This window comes from Protobothrops mucrosquamatus, unplaced genomic scaffold (assembly GCF_001527695.2).
Source record: "Protobothrops mucrosquamatus isolate PMUCROS unplaced genomic scaffold, P.Mucros_1.0 scaffold12, whole genome shotgun sequence".
In the NCBI taxonomy this organism is placed as follows: domain Eukaryota; kingdom Metazoa; phylum Chordata; class Lepidosauria; order Squamata; family Viperidae; genus Protobothrops; species Protobothrops mucrosquamatus.
In genome coordinates this window covers 399343-415920 of record NW_015386399.1, presented here as the reverse complement: position 1 = coordinate 415920, position 16578 = coordinate 399343, and the positions used below count along the sequence as shown (strand labels likewise).

The window sequence follows — 16578 nt, the reverse complement described above, 5'->3', positions numbered from 1 at the left end:
CTCCAGCTTTCCCTAGCAGGAAGAGATCAGCCCCGCTCGCTTGTCTGATCCAAGGGGTGCACGGGCATCCCAAGACCCGCTCCAGGCCCCCACTAAGCCATGATTCCCGGTTTGTAGAAAAGATGGGGGAGAAAGGCGATCAGTCAGCCAAGAGCCCAGCTGTTTCAGACTTTAAGCCAGGGCTTTTCAACTTGGCGGGAGGCCGGCTGTGGTGGAAATGGGGAAGGGTTAAATGCTGCGCAACAGTGGGGAGGGGGAGAGAGTCAGGCGGGCGCATTTCTCCCTCCACACCCACGTTCTGTTGGCTTTGCCTAGCGCGCGTCAGTAAGAAGAGGGAGGGGAAGGGCAATACAGATCCCGCTGACCTGCGTGCACCAGAAGAAATCAATCCGGTTGCTGCACAATGAGTCCCTGGGAAGGGCGGGCCTTGCTCTGCACCTGCGCTCTTCGCGCGCCCCCTGCAGGGCATGTTCGGTAGGATTTGTACAGGCTGCCGCCAAACAGCATGTTTTCCACAAACAAGTGAGCTGGGAAGGAGCGGAGGAGGGGGGAGGAAGGCGACGCGGGGGGGAAGGCGACGCCACGTACCACCAGCTAGGTGGTCGCGTACCACCAGTGGTACGCATACCACCGGTTGAAAAGCCCTGCTATAAGGTTTACCTTTGTAGTTGAAAAAAAAACCTTTCAATTTTTACTGTATCTAAAAGACTAGGATTTTGTTCAAGGTAAGTTAATACTATTAATGTTACCACGCACTGTGTGGCTTTAAATTACAAGAAAGCATTTTATTAATCTTTTTGGACATTTACCATTGGCATACCCATTTAGTTTAATGAGTGGAAATGTCAGCTTTCTATGTGGAATGAAATTGGCCCAATAAAACAAAATTTGGTTGCTTGTAAAAGATTGAATTATTTTTAAGAAGTTGTCAAACAAGGTGGAAAAATTTACATTTGGAGTTTAATATGGATATTGACTTGAAACAAATTAAACAAATTAAAGTTGAAACTTTGTCAGTGAATAGATTTTAATTTATCTTTAAGTTAAACCCAATTTAATAAATAGATCTGATTAAACCTCATACTGTAGGTCTATATTTTCATCTGACCAATACATAATTAATATATATTACTATTAATAATACTTCCAAATCACAAGACATTGGCTTTTTTCTTATTCTTCCCCTCTGCAGTTTGAATATAAAGTATAAGACTAAAAAGAGATTTTCGTAGACATCCCAGCCTTTGAACTACCCAAGGAACAAAAACAGCAAAGTTTTGTTGTCAGGCAAGCTTCCATGCCAGCCGCCTTTCTTTCCTCTCGCTTTGCCTCTTTTTAACCTCACACCCCACCTTCTGTAAGGGAAGGCAAAAGGCCCACTCACCCTCTCATGAAAAATGGCCTCCATGTTTATGTGTCTCCCACCACCACCATCGGCTTCCATACCACATGGTCCAACCCAGCCAATCAAGCCACGCTCTGGCTGTAGTGCTCCGGCGCCTCATGGCTCCTCCTAAAGGAGGCAGACAGCGCCAGAGGAGACCTCGTTCACACCGTACTGCCAGCGGGGCATTTTCAAAAACAAACGAGGCTAGAAAAGGAAACAATAGGAAAAGAATGCAACTCTGGAAAATCCATTGAAAAAAGGTGCCAGAACTCTGTTCCAGTGCGTTCTATGACAAAAAAAGCCCTGCCGCTAGAGCAGGTATGTCAAACTCGTAATGTCACGTGATGTCGCACGATGTATCGTGACTTTTTCTCCATTGCCGGCAATAGGGTGGGCGCAATTTTGGCGTGACGCATCCGGCCCGTGGGCTGGCAGTTTGACATGCCTGCGCTAGAGGTATTTAAATTGTCTAAAAGAAACAGACCTAATAAAAGAGGAGGTGGAGATGCATTATATATAAGAAATACAACAGAATAATGATGAAAACCATCTTGAATTCATTTGGGTCAATATAAAAGGAAAATAGAATGACATTGCCATAGGTGTATACTAGAGGCCATCCAACCAAACAGAATACAGAAACCTTTTTATAGTCAAATACACAAACCTTTTTATAGTCAGTTAACTAAGGTATGTAGGAAGCATACTACATTAGTAATGGGGGACTTTTACAATTCTGACATCAACTTAGAGATGAACTGCACACCTAGTGGAAGATCAAAGAGATATCTGACAAACCTAGCAGACAACTTTGTCTTCCAAAAGGTAGAGAAGAGAATTAGAGGGTCAGCCATATTGGACTTAATTCTCAGTAACAAAGATGAAATGATAGAAGGCAAAGTTACAGGAAACTTGGGGGGGGGGGGAGTAACCATACAATATTGGAATTCAACATTATGCAAACATACGCAATAGAACAGTCAAACTAGAGTCTTGGACTTCAAAAGAGCTAATTTCAATAAACTTAGAAAGAGCTTGAGAAGGATTCCATGGATGAAAATCCTTAAGGGGAAAACAATCAAAGAAGCTTAAGAAACTTTGAAAAGTAAGATGATAAAAGTCCAGTCTAACACAATTCCAATTAAGAAAAAAATAATAAAGAGATCTCAAAATAAAATAGCATGGCTTACAAAGAACTCTGATCAACTGAAAGACACAAAAGACAAGTAAAAAAAGTGGAAAGGGGGCATTTAACTAGGGCAGAATATCAGCAAATAGCCAGAACTTGCAAAGATGAAGTCAGGAAAGCTAAAGCTCAAAATAAACTAAGGCTTGCGACAAAAGTCAAAAATAACCTCCCCCCCCCCAAAAAAAAGCTTCTTTCAACATGTAAAAAACAAGAAAAAAGTCAAGGAAACAATTGGTCCATTAATGGGAGAAAACAGCAAGAAGGGAACGAATAACAGGGAGAAAGCAGAACTGCTTAACTCATTTTTTGCATCTATATTTACACAAAAGGAAAAAAACAGTTCAACCTTTAAAAAAATACTTGCTTTCATACAAACTATGAATGCAATTCTAAATAAGTAAGAAAATGATAAGAAAACACCTATTCATTCTAAAGAAGTTCAAATCACCAGGATCAAATTGATTAGACTCCAATGTTCTAAAAGAATTGTCAAATGTATCTCAGAACCACTAAACTATATATTTTAAAGATCCTGAATCAGATCAGATGAATGGAAAAGGGCTGATGCAGTTCCCATTTTCAAAAAAGGACAAAAAAAATTGGATCCAGGAAACTATAGACCTATCAGTCTGACATCTAGGAAGATTCTGGAAAAGATAATCAAGCAGCGAATCTACAAACACTTAGAGGCAAACAAAATCATAACCAGAAACCAAAATAGTTTTGTCAAAAACAGATCATGCCAAACAAATCTTATTGCATTCTTTGACAATAAGATCTTTTTAAACTAGCAAAATTTTGTGGATATAATTTATTTGGACATTAGTAAGGATTTGATAAAATAGACAACAACCTACTACTTGATAAGATAGAAAGATATAGGTTAGACAGCATCACCACCAGATGGATTCATGGCTGGCTCATCAACCGCACTCAACATGTAGTCCTTAATGGACCTACATTTACATGGAGGGAACTATGCAGTGAGGTACCCTAAGGCAGGGCTTTTCAACCAGTGGTACGGGTACCACCTGTGGTACATTGCAACCTGGCAGGTGGTACGCGACCATCCTAGAAAAGTGGTAGTGGGGGAGGGGAATGAGCTGAACCGGTGGCAGCACCGCACAAGCCTGAGTGAGAGATGGCTGGAGCTGCAGGGCTATCAGGGCTCAGCAGAAGCGCCAGGATCAGTGCTTCTTCAGGACTGTCAGGGCTCAGTGGAAGTGCCAGGATCAGCGCCAGCCTCCAGCTGGAGCTCGGCGCTGATCCTGGCGCTTCTGCTGAGCCAAGAAACGCCGATCAGCTGGAATGTTGCAACATCTCCAGGGTCTTGTGATTTACATTCAGATGCTTGGCAACTGATTCATATTTATGACGGTCAGTGTCCCAGGGTCATGTGAAGTGACCAAAACCTGCTGCAACCACCCAGCAGACGGGGGGAATAAAAACCAAACACCCCCCATCCCACCCCCGCTGCCAATCCTCAACAGAAATGCTCACAACAATGAAAACCTTGGACAGGAGGAAGACCACCGCCGGGTGGGCAGGCAGGTGTCTTGCTTGGCTGTGTCTTGGGGGGCACTTTTTTCAGTGCCATTGTAACTTCAAACAGTCACTAAGCGAACTGTTGTAAGTCAAGGACTACAGGTCATCAGGTTTTTGACATCTTGCTAGGCAATTGGTGGTACTTGGATACTGCCATATCCTAAAAGTAATACAATGGGTGAAAAGGCTGAAAAGCCCTGCCCTAAGGCTCTGTCTTAGGCCCAGTAATCTTCAATATCTTTATCAAGATATCGATGCTATAAACGAGGGAATAGAAGGGGAATAGAAGGACTAGCCAACACTCAAGATAGGCTCAAGATACAGAAAGATCTTGATTGACTTGAACTCTGGGCCCTATCTAACAAAATGAAATTCAATGGTGAGAAAACTAAGGTTATACATTTAGGAAAGAAAAACCAAATACAGATATAAAATAGGTGATACCTGGCCCAATAGTAACTTTGGAGTCCTGGTAGATACTCACTTAAATATGAGTCAGCAGTGTACTGCAGATGCCAAAAAAGCCAATGCAATCCAAAAAAGCCAATTAACAGAAGGATAGAATCAAGATCATGTGAAGTGTTAATATCACTTTATAATGCCTTGATAAAACCACACTTGGAATATTGCATCTATTTTTGGTCGTCACAATATAAAAAAGATACTGAAACTAAAAAAGTACAGAAAAGAACAACAAAGATTATTAGGGGACCGGAGGCTAAAACATACAAAAAACAGTTGCAAGAATTGGGTAATTCTAGTTTAATGAAAAGAACTAGGGGTGACATGATAACAGTGTTCCAATATCGAAGGTGCTGCCACAAAGAAGGGTCAACCTATTCTCCAAAGCACCTGAAGGCAGAATAAGAAGCAATGGACAGAAACTAATCAAAGAGAGAAGCAACCTAGAACTAAGGAGAAATTTCCTGACAGAACAATTAATCAGTGAAATGACTTGCCTCCAGAAGTTGAGAATGTTCCAACAATGGAGATTTTTAAAAAGAGATTGGATAACCATTTGTCTGAGGTGATATAGGATTTCCTGCTTGAGCAGGAGATTTGACTAGAATACCTCCAAGGTCCCTTCCAACTCTGTTGTTCATATTTTGGAATATGAATATATTAAATACTATATGATTCAATGGGCAAATGTTTTTGGTTACAATGCTTAAGCAATAAGTATATGGAATGAAGGGCTGAAATTTATGCTGAACTAAAACCTGAACGAAAATTCTATAAAATAGCATACAATTGATATTTATCAAAAATTGTCAAAGATATATAAAGGTGTTTCAAGTATCTGCTGGAACTGTAATTGTAAGAAAAGTAATTTTTATCATTATGTGGTGGACTTGTGACAAGACAAAGAAGCACTGGGACCAGGTTTATATTTTAAATCAGAAGATCCTTGAAATAAATATATAATAGGACTTCCGGTTTGCCATCGCAGCGCCTGCGGATGCAGGAAGGCGAGCTCTGTCTTCCGCGTCTGAATTCGTTCCACTGGAGAACCTTGGAAAGGGTCGAAAGTCACCTTGTAGGGGCAACGAGCAAGGAGGAGACCCCCATTTGATCGCGGGAGGGCAGCAGCCCTTCTGTTTGATCTGGGGAAGCCCTCCAAACCAGCGGGGGAAAGACCAGCCATAGCAATATGGCTCGTCACTAAACTGCTGACAGCCAAAATCGAAGTACCACCAAGCAACTTTAAAGCATTCACCGCTTCTGGAGGCAGGTTGTTCCACTGGTTAATTGTTCTAACTGTCAGGAAGTTTCTCCTTAGTTCTAGGTTGCTTCTCTCTTTGGTTAGTTTCCACCCGTTACTTCTTGTCCTGCCTTCAGGCGCTTTGGAAAATAGCTTGACTCCCTCTTCTTTGTGGCAGCCCCTAAGATATTGGAACACTGCTATCATGTCCCCCCTCGTCCTTCTCTTCGTTAAACTAGACATACCCAATTCCAGCAACCGTTCCTCATATGTTTTAGCCTCCAGTCCCCTAATCATCTTTGTTGCTCTTCTCTGTACTCTTTCTAGAGTCTCAACATCTTTTTTACAATGTGGTGACCAAAACTGGATGCAGTATTCCAAGTGTGGCCTTACCAAGGCATTGTAAAGTGGTATTAATACTTCATGTGATCTTGATTCTATCCCTCTGTTAATGCAGCCTAGCACTGTGTTGGCTTTTTTGTCAGCTGCAGCACACTGCTGGCTCATATTTAAGTGATTGTCCACTAGGACTCCGAGATCCCTCTCTGTTACTATTATTGAGCAGATGAACGCAAATGAAAATGGGTGAGACCTGATCCTCTTTTTAAGACTAAGTATTTTTCCTATAAAAGCTGCCCAAAGCATTTTTCCCCATGAGGAGAAAGGGAAGGGAATTTTTACCCCACCCTCTAAGAAAAACGGCGACTAACTACCCAGGGGAAACAGAGCAACTATAAGAACAATTTTAATCTAATTGGATGTATATGCTTTTGAAACTTGGGGACTAAAAGTGTTCCTTTTCTCATTGGCAACATGTTTTTATTTTTTTAAAAAATAAGACTTGAAAAACCACCATATAAACTTGGGATTTAAAAAGCTTAAAACGGCGTCGGTGACATCTTGTGGCGAAGTATGGTATTACAATTTGTTATTTCCTAAAAGAGACTTGGCTTGAAGCCCAGACTTTAGATAAAATTTCTTTACTTTGACAGCTATCACCTGTGAAATACCCAGCTGCAAAGAAGGAACTTCTGGGTGGCATATCTAGCCTGCTGGAACTATGAATGTAAACTTTTACTGACTCTCAGAGCTATACTTGGGGAATTGCTTTCCTATTTCTTTACATGAGAAGCATATGGTATTATATGAGATGATAGACTATAAACTTTTACTTGATAAACAACTTCTACTATAAATACTACCTATAACACATGAAATAGATGTCCTATACCCAGCTACAAAAGACAAAACTATGTTTAACATTTGAGTCTAAAGTCTGCAACTTAAGAGAATATGGATGAAGACCAGGAAAAAATCCTTTCCATGTTGAAATCAATACATGAAACCATCCTTTCAGCTTGTGATGAAATAAGAAGCAACATAAAAGAACAAGATGCCAGCTTAAATATACAAACCCAGATCTTGACTACAACCAAAGAACTAACAATGCAGGAAATGACAGCAAAAATTGGAAAAACTAAACACCAAGAGACAGAGGACCCAGTTGATCAACAGACCCAACCAATGGAAAAACCAGAAAAGGGAGTGACAACATTGAAACTGGAAAAGACTTTTTACAAAAATCAGAAGAAATTTGAGGAAAAGGAAGAACAGACTGAATGGAAAATAAATCTATCAGGACATTTGTGGGAAATTGGAGTAATACAGAGGTGATTTAATGAATACAATGGGTTCGTTCTTCCAAAAAAACTTCAATCAAATGGTCTTTCTTATTCCAAATAATATATATAATAATAGAGGAAGAACTATTTGATGATTCAAAGGCACCGACATGGAAGGTTAGCTGGCAAATGAAGAAAGCCAGAGTAAGGCTGAAGAAAATAATGGCTTTGATTTATTAGAGGGGATATTATATTACTAATTAGAGGGTTGAATATGGTGGAAAATAGATAACTTTTAGAAAATAAAGTAACATTATAATTGAATGGCTAAGATGTATAACAAGACTATTAGGCTTTGGTATGAAAAGGGGGAAAGGGAGAAGTTGAGATAAGGGAAATTTTGATCACCTAACAGAAAATATTTGGAAATCATAAATAACAGTGTGTTTTTGTTTTGTATTTTTGTTTTTATTTTTTTCTTTGAATATTGATGGGAAATTAAAGTTTATGTATAGGCTAAAAATATTGATAAATGTAACAAAAATGTTTTTATTTAGTTGAAAATAAGAATTTTGTTTGCCCAATATGAGATATTTATGTATATTACTGAATTATTGGTTAACCCAGATAATACTTCTAATGGTTTTGACTTATTAGAGGGGATACGATATTATTAATTAGATGGTTTAACATGGGAGAAAATAGATAAATTTTAGAAAACAGAACAAGACTATAATCAAATAGATAAGATGTGTATTTAGAATATTAGACTTTGTTATGAAAAGGGGAAAAGGAAAAAGTTGAGATAAGGGAAACTTTGATCACCTAAATATAAAACACTTGTAAATCATAAATAACAAATGTTAATTTGAATATTGATGGGAAATTAAAGCTTGGGGGGAGGAAAGCAATAACAGGACATTGATTATATATAAGGATCAAATGCAAACGCAATTAAGATATAAGCTAAACACTATTGATAATTGTAACAAAGATATTTTTATTTAGTTATAATAAGAACTGTATTACTTAATATGATAGTAGATATAGTAGATATTAAGGACAAAAGAGAGGAAATATCTGATGTTGTAATATGAAGTTTATACTAAAGATTTATATATGCTATTGAACTATTGATTAACCCAATCATCATGTTGCTTTTTAAAATACTCAATTGTAAAATGAGAAAAAAAAGAAAAGAAAAGAAAATAATAGAAACCAAAAAAAATATTTTATGTCAATTGGACATAAATCTGGAGAAAAAATGGAACTTTATTGCAATTATTTTAATTAGGGAAAATAATGTTAACTAGTTTTGTTTTCATTTGGAAACCACTTTCTGGAATTTCTGCTCAAAAGAGATAACAATGAAGTTTTAATTTTGGATTTTGATGGTTAAATAGGTAGTTGTTATAGAAATGGCTAGCACTATCTTTATATAAGTAAAAAGCTGAGATTAATTTTATCATCTAACTTACTGCACCAAAAAAAGTTGGAAGGCACAGATTTGACCCCCTTCCTCATTCTATTCCCCTTTACCTTTCCCCTTACCTCTTTCCTATTGTCTTTATTTTTATTTATATTTTATATCAACAAAATAATAATAAAAATTATTACTTAAAAATTGTTTAGCTTTTCTCATTTCCTTCTAAAGAGAAATTCAGGCTAAATTAACCAAAGCTGGACCACCCTTGGTCTTTCAGCATTCTGCTGGAGAATATGCTCCAAAATGCAGGAGAGACCAAGACAGCAACCTTTAATGAAATGAAGATCAAACTTAAAATTCAAATAAATTACCCGTTTATGTTAATGTAATTAAAATATGAATAATAGTTTTTCCATTATAGCAAGTAAAAAATTAAAAACTGGATGCAGTATATTGTACCCATGGGCTCAAGTTGCATACCATTATTCTAAGAAATCATTATGTACCCTTGCCCTTCACTGTTATCAAACTATATCACAGAAAACCCTTTCCCACTATAACTTACTGAATCGAAGAAAAATGATTTATAGAATTTTCATTTTTTTCACTCAGAAACATATCACCGTGACTTCCTGTCATACTACTGCTTGCTACAAAGTTCATTGCCCATCTTGGAGTTGATATTTTGGCATTCCTTTGCAAAAAGAAATCCCCTTTTGTCTCAAAGAATTTATTTTTTGTGGGAGATTTGCGAAGTTCAGCAAAGCCTTTCTTAGCCATTTCTTCTCCAACATCCAGTAAACCACATTCTGCCTGGGCAACAATGGTGCCATCCCGATGCATGGTTTTATGTGTTATCGTTATCTCTTTTTCAAATATCAAACTATTCAGAAATATCCTCCCCTGCAAAATAAAATTTAGAAAGTATTACAGAGGAAGTTGAAATATGGTCTTACAATTAAAGAATCTCAGAACTGATGAAGTGCACTGATGTATATTCTCCGTGTGTGTGTGTGCGTGCGCGCACGCACGCGCGTACACACGCACACACACAAATACACAGGCTCCGTAATCCTACACAGGCTTTGCCAATTGGCTCTTATCAAAAGCTACATTATTTTGTCAAAAACAAATTAAACAAATATACAAATTGCTTCCAGTACTTGCATCACCTTGATATCTATCATTCAGAGCCACTCAATCTAATTTAGTACTATATGCATTTAATCAAAACCTAGAAAGTATATCCACTTTTCTGCAAAATATTGCTTTTTACAATATTTTGTAAAAATATTCTTGTCATTATATATAAAACAGAAACTGAATGCCTTTAGCTGGGTGATTAATCTAAATATTCAAAGTATCTCCTTGCCTGTTCATCTTTGAGACCTTAACTGGTAATTCTTCTATGGGTAAAAAGGTGTATAAAATGGAGTAATCATAACTTCTGATCAGAACAAAACATACCTGTTTGTTACTGATTGTACCTTCTTTTTGTTTTTCTATCCCTTTCATCTGAGCATTTATTCTCAGTTTCTTATAATATGAGGATCTTTGAGGATACTGACTGTTGCAATCAAGAGCAATGCTCCATTTATGATGTTTGTGTCATATTAAACTAGTTTTTTCACAATCAGTAAAATAGAGATGAAGAATAAATAGTTCACAATGAAAATAACAAGAATGCTACCAAGAGAAGAATTAATGTTGTTACTTTTCTTTGCAATTTTATATATAAGTATTTTTCTACACACCCTTGCCACAATTACCATAGAGCTTACATTTGAAATTCACATGCACAAACATAATCACATGAAACATCTGGCTTACCCGATCAAATTGATTTAAATCTATATTAGCTGATAACTGTAATCCCCACAATTTATACTTTTTTGCCACACCAGGAAACTGCAAGTTTTCTGTGATCTCAACTATTTCTGATCTTCTGAGGACCTCAGAGTTCCCATAGTCAATGTATAATACTTGACACTGTAACAGCAAAATAACAATGATAAAAATAAAATCTGTCTTTTGAAGTAGTAAGGTAGTGAAGCCTTTCTGATTTTCTTCATAGGGATATTATGTAAAAATCAGGGAGCTTAGCATTATAAACAACACGATGTATTAGGAATCAATTTTCAATGGGCAAATAATCTGGATAAAGAAATATCACTTTAATTTATAATAAAAGTAAACATGCACCTAAATGGAAATAAAATTTAATTACTGAATGTGTTTACAGATAAAAACAACCAATAGAACAAAATAAATAAAGACAATAGAAAATATAATCTAAGTAATCAAAGCCTGTTCTCTAGAGACACTTCCATAAACTTTCTCTTACTGAAAGTTAATGGCTGAGCCTTTCACTCAATCAGAGCTATGAACACTATTTGAATTGTTTGACCATTAAACACCTGCCTTTTATTTGAAAATCTCCTACACCTACTCCTTGCTTTGATAGAAAATCTCAATAACCGTCCCCATAGCACAGGGGTGTCAAACTGCCAGCCTGCAAGGCAGACGCGTCATGTGGAAGCCGCACCCACCCCTTGCCGGCAATGGCAAAACAATCTCGATACGTTGCGCGATGTCACATAACATCACAAGTTTTACATGTCTGCCATAGCACTTAAGACAGTGATGGCGAACCTTTTAGAGACTGAGTGCCCAAACTGCAACCCAAAACCCACTTATGCATCGTCAAGTGCCGGGTGGGTGTGGCCCATTGGCTGGGTGTGGTCAATTGGGTGGGCATGGCTGCGGTGGTAACAGCAGACTGGGTGGGACTAAAAAGTTCAAGTCAATCAATTTCAACTTTGCAAAATCTTTTTTTTTCCCACGAGAAGTTGAAATTGACTGATTGAATCTTTTTTTTTGCACATGGCGGCGGAGGCCTAAAGTGAAAAAGTTTTATAAAACCCAGCTGAAGGCCTAGGACTGGGGCGACGGCGCGCATGCCCACAGAGAGGGCTCTGAGTGCTGCCTCTGGCACCCGTGCCATAGGTTCGCCACCACTGACTTAAGATGTTCAGGGCATCAATACAAATGTGTACAATAGTCAGTAAAAAGTAAAGCCCATAGATTTTGGTGGGCTTATTTGCAAGTATGCAAATGTAACAAAATAGGATGAAAAAGTTGGTCCAATCTTAGTTGTACAAAAACAGTTTCCTTGTTTAGACCTAGACATTAAAATCAGAAGTCAATAGTTCTCCCAATTATACAATGAAGTGGGGAGAATCACTGAATTCCCCATAATTAAATATAACTTATCAGTTTTTAAAATACAGCAGCAGAACGCAAAAGAAATTTGAATAGTGTATTAACTAAGATACAAACTTAAACCTGCTGTACTTTGCAAAACTTCATTTTTCTTGTCAATCCATTTTTGTATTTCCAAAATTATATTTAAAAATCAAGCTAAGCAGCTATTAATCAAAATATCATCCTCACTTTTTCATCACTGATAATTTTGAGTACTTTACATCTGTACCAGCATTTATCTTCAGAAAAGCAACCTCCATATATCTGAGGATTAAAACAGATTTAGGACAATTTATAACTTCCCATGCATTTTTTTAGATCCTGTTTAGAAAATCATCATGATATCCCAATAAATATAAACAGGAAAGAAATCAAGGTTACCAGCAATTTACCAAAGATATATCCCATAGTTTTATACTTTTTCATGCTTAATATCTTATTCTGATATTCTCACAAGTAGTTTGACGTGCACACAGGTTATTTGGGTTTATGATTTTTGTAACCAAAATTTCATCCTAATACCACTTGAAAAAACATTCATAAAAGTTATACTAGAGATCTGAATTTCCAAGAAAAAGAAAAAAGAAATCTGGGATGAAAAATTTTGTTTCTCCCTTATAACTATGGAGAAAAAAATAATAATTCTCAAATATTGGGGGGAAATCTAGAAGTTACAGGTAACACTGTAAAAATTACCTTTGCTCCTTTTGGAAAAGTTTTTTTTAAAAAATCAATTTCATACAAATAATTCTATGTGAAAAGTTTTATGCACAATAACCCATAGCAACAGAAAATAGTAATTCTTCTGTTAGGCCAATATCCAGGATCCATTATCCGCATGTTTAACCATAAAACAGTTAAGAGCAAACACACTGCTATGAGCAGACAAAGATATGTTGTTTCCATACCATCCTTCTATTTATAATTTCATGAGTCAAGCAAATTGCCCAACTTAAGATGCTACTAAACTAAGCCACAAATCTTTAATACAGGTAGTCCTCACTTAGCAACTACAACTGGGACTAGCAACTTGGTTGCTAAGTTACTAAGCAGAAAATCACATGACCATAACAGTCTTATGGTTAAGAAAAGCACTGCAGTTGCTAAATAAAAATTACATGACCAATTTTACTTCTGCCTTCTCTAATAACTCTTTTTGTTGTAAGCCATTTGTAAAACATGCAAACAATGATCATGTGATGATGAGAAACACGACTGATCAGTTATTTATTTTATTATTTTAGTGAACTCTTAACTTCAAACAATTGCTACTTGATGCAGTCGGTAACTGAAGACTACTTGTACATATTGTTTCTACAGCAACTAGAAGTACAGTTTTCTTTTTGATAGTCACACATCCATAGTTCATCAACTGTTTGCAAGCTATTCTTTTTTTTCCACAGCATTAAAATGAATTATTGTATTAAAGTACTGTATTGTATTTATTTAAAATATTTACTCAACTTTTCTATCATAAGCAGCTCAAAGTGTTTGACAAATATAAGCGAAAACAGCATTTCAATTCAATATTTTGAGGCAAATAAAAAGCCAGATCACATGTTTTGTAGAACAAGCCACAATTAACAAACTGGGCTGGGTCATAAGAAAAATTATATTATCATTTAGCATGAAATGCAAACCTAGTCAATATTTTCTGTACATGTACTAAAAGCAGAGGTGGAAGACAGGAATATGTTTAAAAGTTCATCAATTTACTTCAAATAAAAATCCTTGGTGTACATGTTAAAATATACAAATTCAAGTGATCCCTGCAAGATGTTATCTTATGCTTATATAAAATAAGAAAATATGGGAATAACCTACCTTATTAAAATCAGGACTGCCAAAAACTCGGTTGGCTTGAGGACAGATTTCAGCTAGACCAGAGGTAATCTTTAAAATTTCCTGAGATCTATTAATGTTCTAAACAACACACATTGAAATCCAAATCAATATACACATTCAAGATTTTTATACCACATAATCAGACAAATACTAAAGTGGTTCAAACATAAAACATTCTACGTGTATTTTTAGAATTTTATGAATTTACCTTTAAAAAGCTTGATTTTTATCAAATTTAAGCATCAAGAATTTTGATTTTTAGATAAACAACTCCAAGCATGAATTATTTTAATTTCACTTTAATCAACAGTGCTGTTCGTATCACCCCATAATTCTGACCTTACCTGTGCCCAAAAGTTTACAGCATCTTCTACATGACAGCCAACTGCAATTTCAACTGTGAGAGAAAAAATAGTCAAATCATAATTTTACTGTTAAAAAAATAAAACTATACCCTCTTCATATACCGTACGTACCTTTATTATATGTTGAATCCTCCTCCATGACAGAACCTAAAATATGGAAGCAATCAGTGGTTAGAATAATAGCCTATTATTTATTAATAACTTAAGCAGTTTCACTACAGGTAACCCCCAAATTACGATCATTCACCTAACACTCGTTCAAAGTTACGTGATCAGCGCCCCCTAGTGCTTATGAGCAATTCCCGAAATTACAACTGTCACAGTACCACGGCAGTCGGTCGCCCTTACGAGTGTTCGCAGAGGCTCTGCAGTACAGTATTCACCCTATTCCCTTCCCCACTCCTCACAACTGCTTCCCCCTCCCTTCCTGCCGCACCGGAGTCCTTTACCTTGCAAAATCTGTCTCCTCTCTGCTGTGGTTTCTTTCCTTTGAGGGAGAGGAGAAAAGCTTGCAAATGCTTTTCGTGCTGACACTGGAAGCTCCTGGTGCTGTAATATCGTACGATTTCAAACACCCATTCTTTGCAAAAGAGATCATGGCCCTGGAAGCTTCCATTCTCGGGGGGGGCAGAAGTGTTTGCTTCATTTGCACGCCTATGGGGCAAAGCGTGGAATCAGAGTTGACCGGGCGCAGGAACCAATACTGTCAGTGGCCCGGCTGAGCTGTTTGCTTGCATGCACCAGACTTAGTTTGAGGGCAGGAACAAAACCTTCAAATGAATGGAGAGGCATTGTGGGGCCAGGTCCCTTGCAGCTGCATCCAAGCTGGCAGCGGCAGAAACCACCTGAGTGGCCATGATCCCCCTCCCCAGCCAGCCACCCTGCCTGACCTAGTCCTTGCCTGGCCGGCCAGCTGGCACAAATCCTCACCGCTCTTCTTCTCCTTACTCAAGCGGCGGCAGGAGCTTGGGTTTCTCAGCTCAATCTGAGCAGAGGAAAGCGGAGGTGCAGCAGCAAGATTGCTCTCACACAATAAGACCCAGGTGCGCTGCTTGCTTGTATGCGTCGGCCTTATTGAGAGCAATCCTGCTGCTCTGCCTCCGCTTTCCTCCGCTCAGATGGGGGAAACTTCTTATCTGAAGGGAGACCTTGGGGAAACTGGATTGTCCCTGAGCAAATGTGGCAGTTCAGAATGAAGCAAATTCGCTGCGTTTTCAAGCGTTACATTCATACTCAGATGGAGCTCCCTATCTCTCCAAGATCTCTGTTGGGATTAAAGATGTTTGGGCACCTGTGGGAGCCTTGAAAACGAAGCAAATTCGCTGCGTTTTCAAGCATTACATTCACACTCAAATGGAGCTCCTCATCTCCCAAACATCTCTGTTCGGATAAGAGGTGTTTGATTGGCAGCAGCTTGAGTTTCTCTGTTCAAGTGAAAATAAGCAGAGGCGCACAGCGGGATTGCTCTCAATGAGGCTGGCGCACGCGAGCATGCAGCGTACCTACAAATTCTTCAGAGCAATCCTGGTCTGTGCCTCCGTTTTCTTCCTTTGGGACCAAGCGGAGAAACTCAAGCCACTGCCGCACAAATCTCAGTCTCTGTCAGGTCTGGGTTTGGATAGAAAGCATTTGAGGGAGAATCCAGTTTCCCCAAAGTCTCCCTTTGGATAAGAAGTTTATTAGCGGCAGGAGCTTGGGTTTCTCGGCTCCATCTGAGTGGAGGAAAGCGGAGGCACAGCAGCAAGATTGCTCTCAATAAGGCAGGCGCACACAAGCAAGCAGCGCACCTGGGTCTTATTGTGTGAGAGCAATCTTGCTGCTGCGCCTCTGCTTTCCTCTATCAGATGGAGCTGAGAAACCCAAGCTCCTGCCGCCGCTTGAGTGAGGAGAAGAGCGGTGAGGATTTATGTCAGCAGGCCGGCCAGGCAAAAACTAGGTCAAGCGGGGTGGGTGGCTGGCTGGCTGGGCAGAGGGATCATGGCCGCTCAGGTGGTTGCCGCCGCTGCCGGCTTGAATGCAGGTGCAAGGGACCTGGCCCCGCAATGCCTTCCCACTCATTTGAAGGCTTTGTTCCTGGCCTCAAACTAAGTCCGGCACAAGCAAGCGAACGGCTCAGCCGGGCCACTGACAGTATTGGTTCCTGCGCCCGGCCAACTCTGATTCCACGCTTTGCCCCATAGACGTGCAAATGAAGCAAACATTTCTGCCCCCCCCCGAGAATGGAAGCTTCCAG

The 16578-nt window shown here is 38.6% G+C and overlaps 1 protein-coding gene across 1 annotated transcript in view; it reads right to left on the bottom strand.

Annotated features, from left to right (window-relative positions):
* The window catches only part of STK31 (serine/threonine kinase 31), a 59667-nt gene extending 45183 nt beyond the window's left edge, over nt 1–14484 (bottom strand). Inside the window, exons 1-6 of the mRNA XM_015810564.1 lie at nt 14457–14484; nt 14325–14377; nt 13960–14058; nt 12325–12399; nt 10702–10860; nt 9437–9774 (exon numbers count right to left, since the gene is read on the bottom strand). Coding sequence (XP_015666050.1) covers nt 9437–9774; nt 10702–10860; nt 12325–12399; nt 13960–14058; nt 14325–14377; nt 14457–14484 — 752 coding nt within the window. The remainder of the gene's footprint in view (nt 1–9436; nt 9775–10701; nt 10861–12324; nt 12400–13959; nt 14059–14324; nt 14378–14456) is intronic.
* Between the last annotated feature and the right edge of the window lie 2094 nt (nt 14485–16578).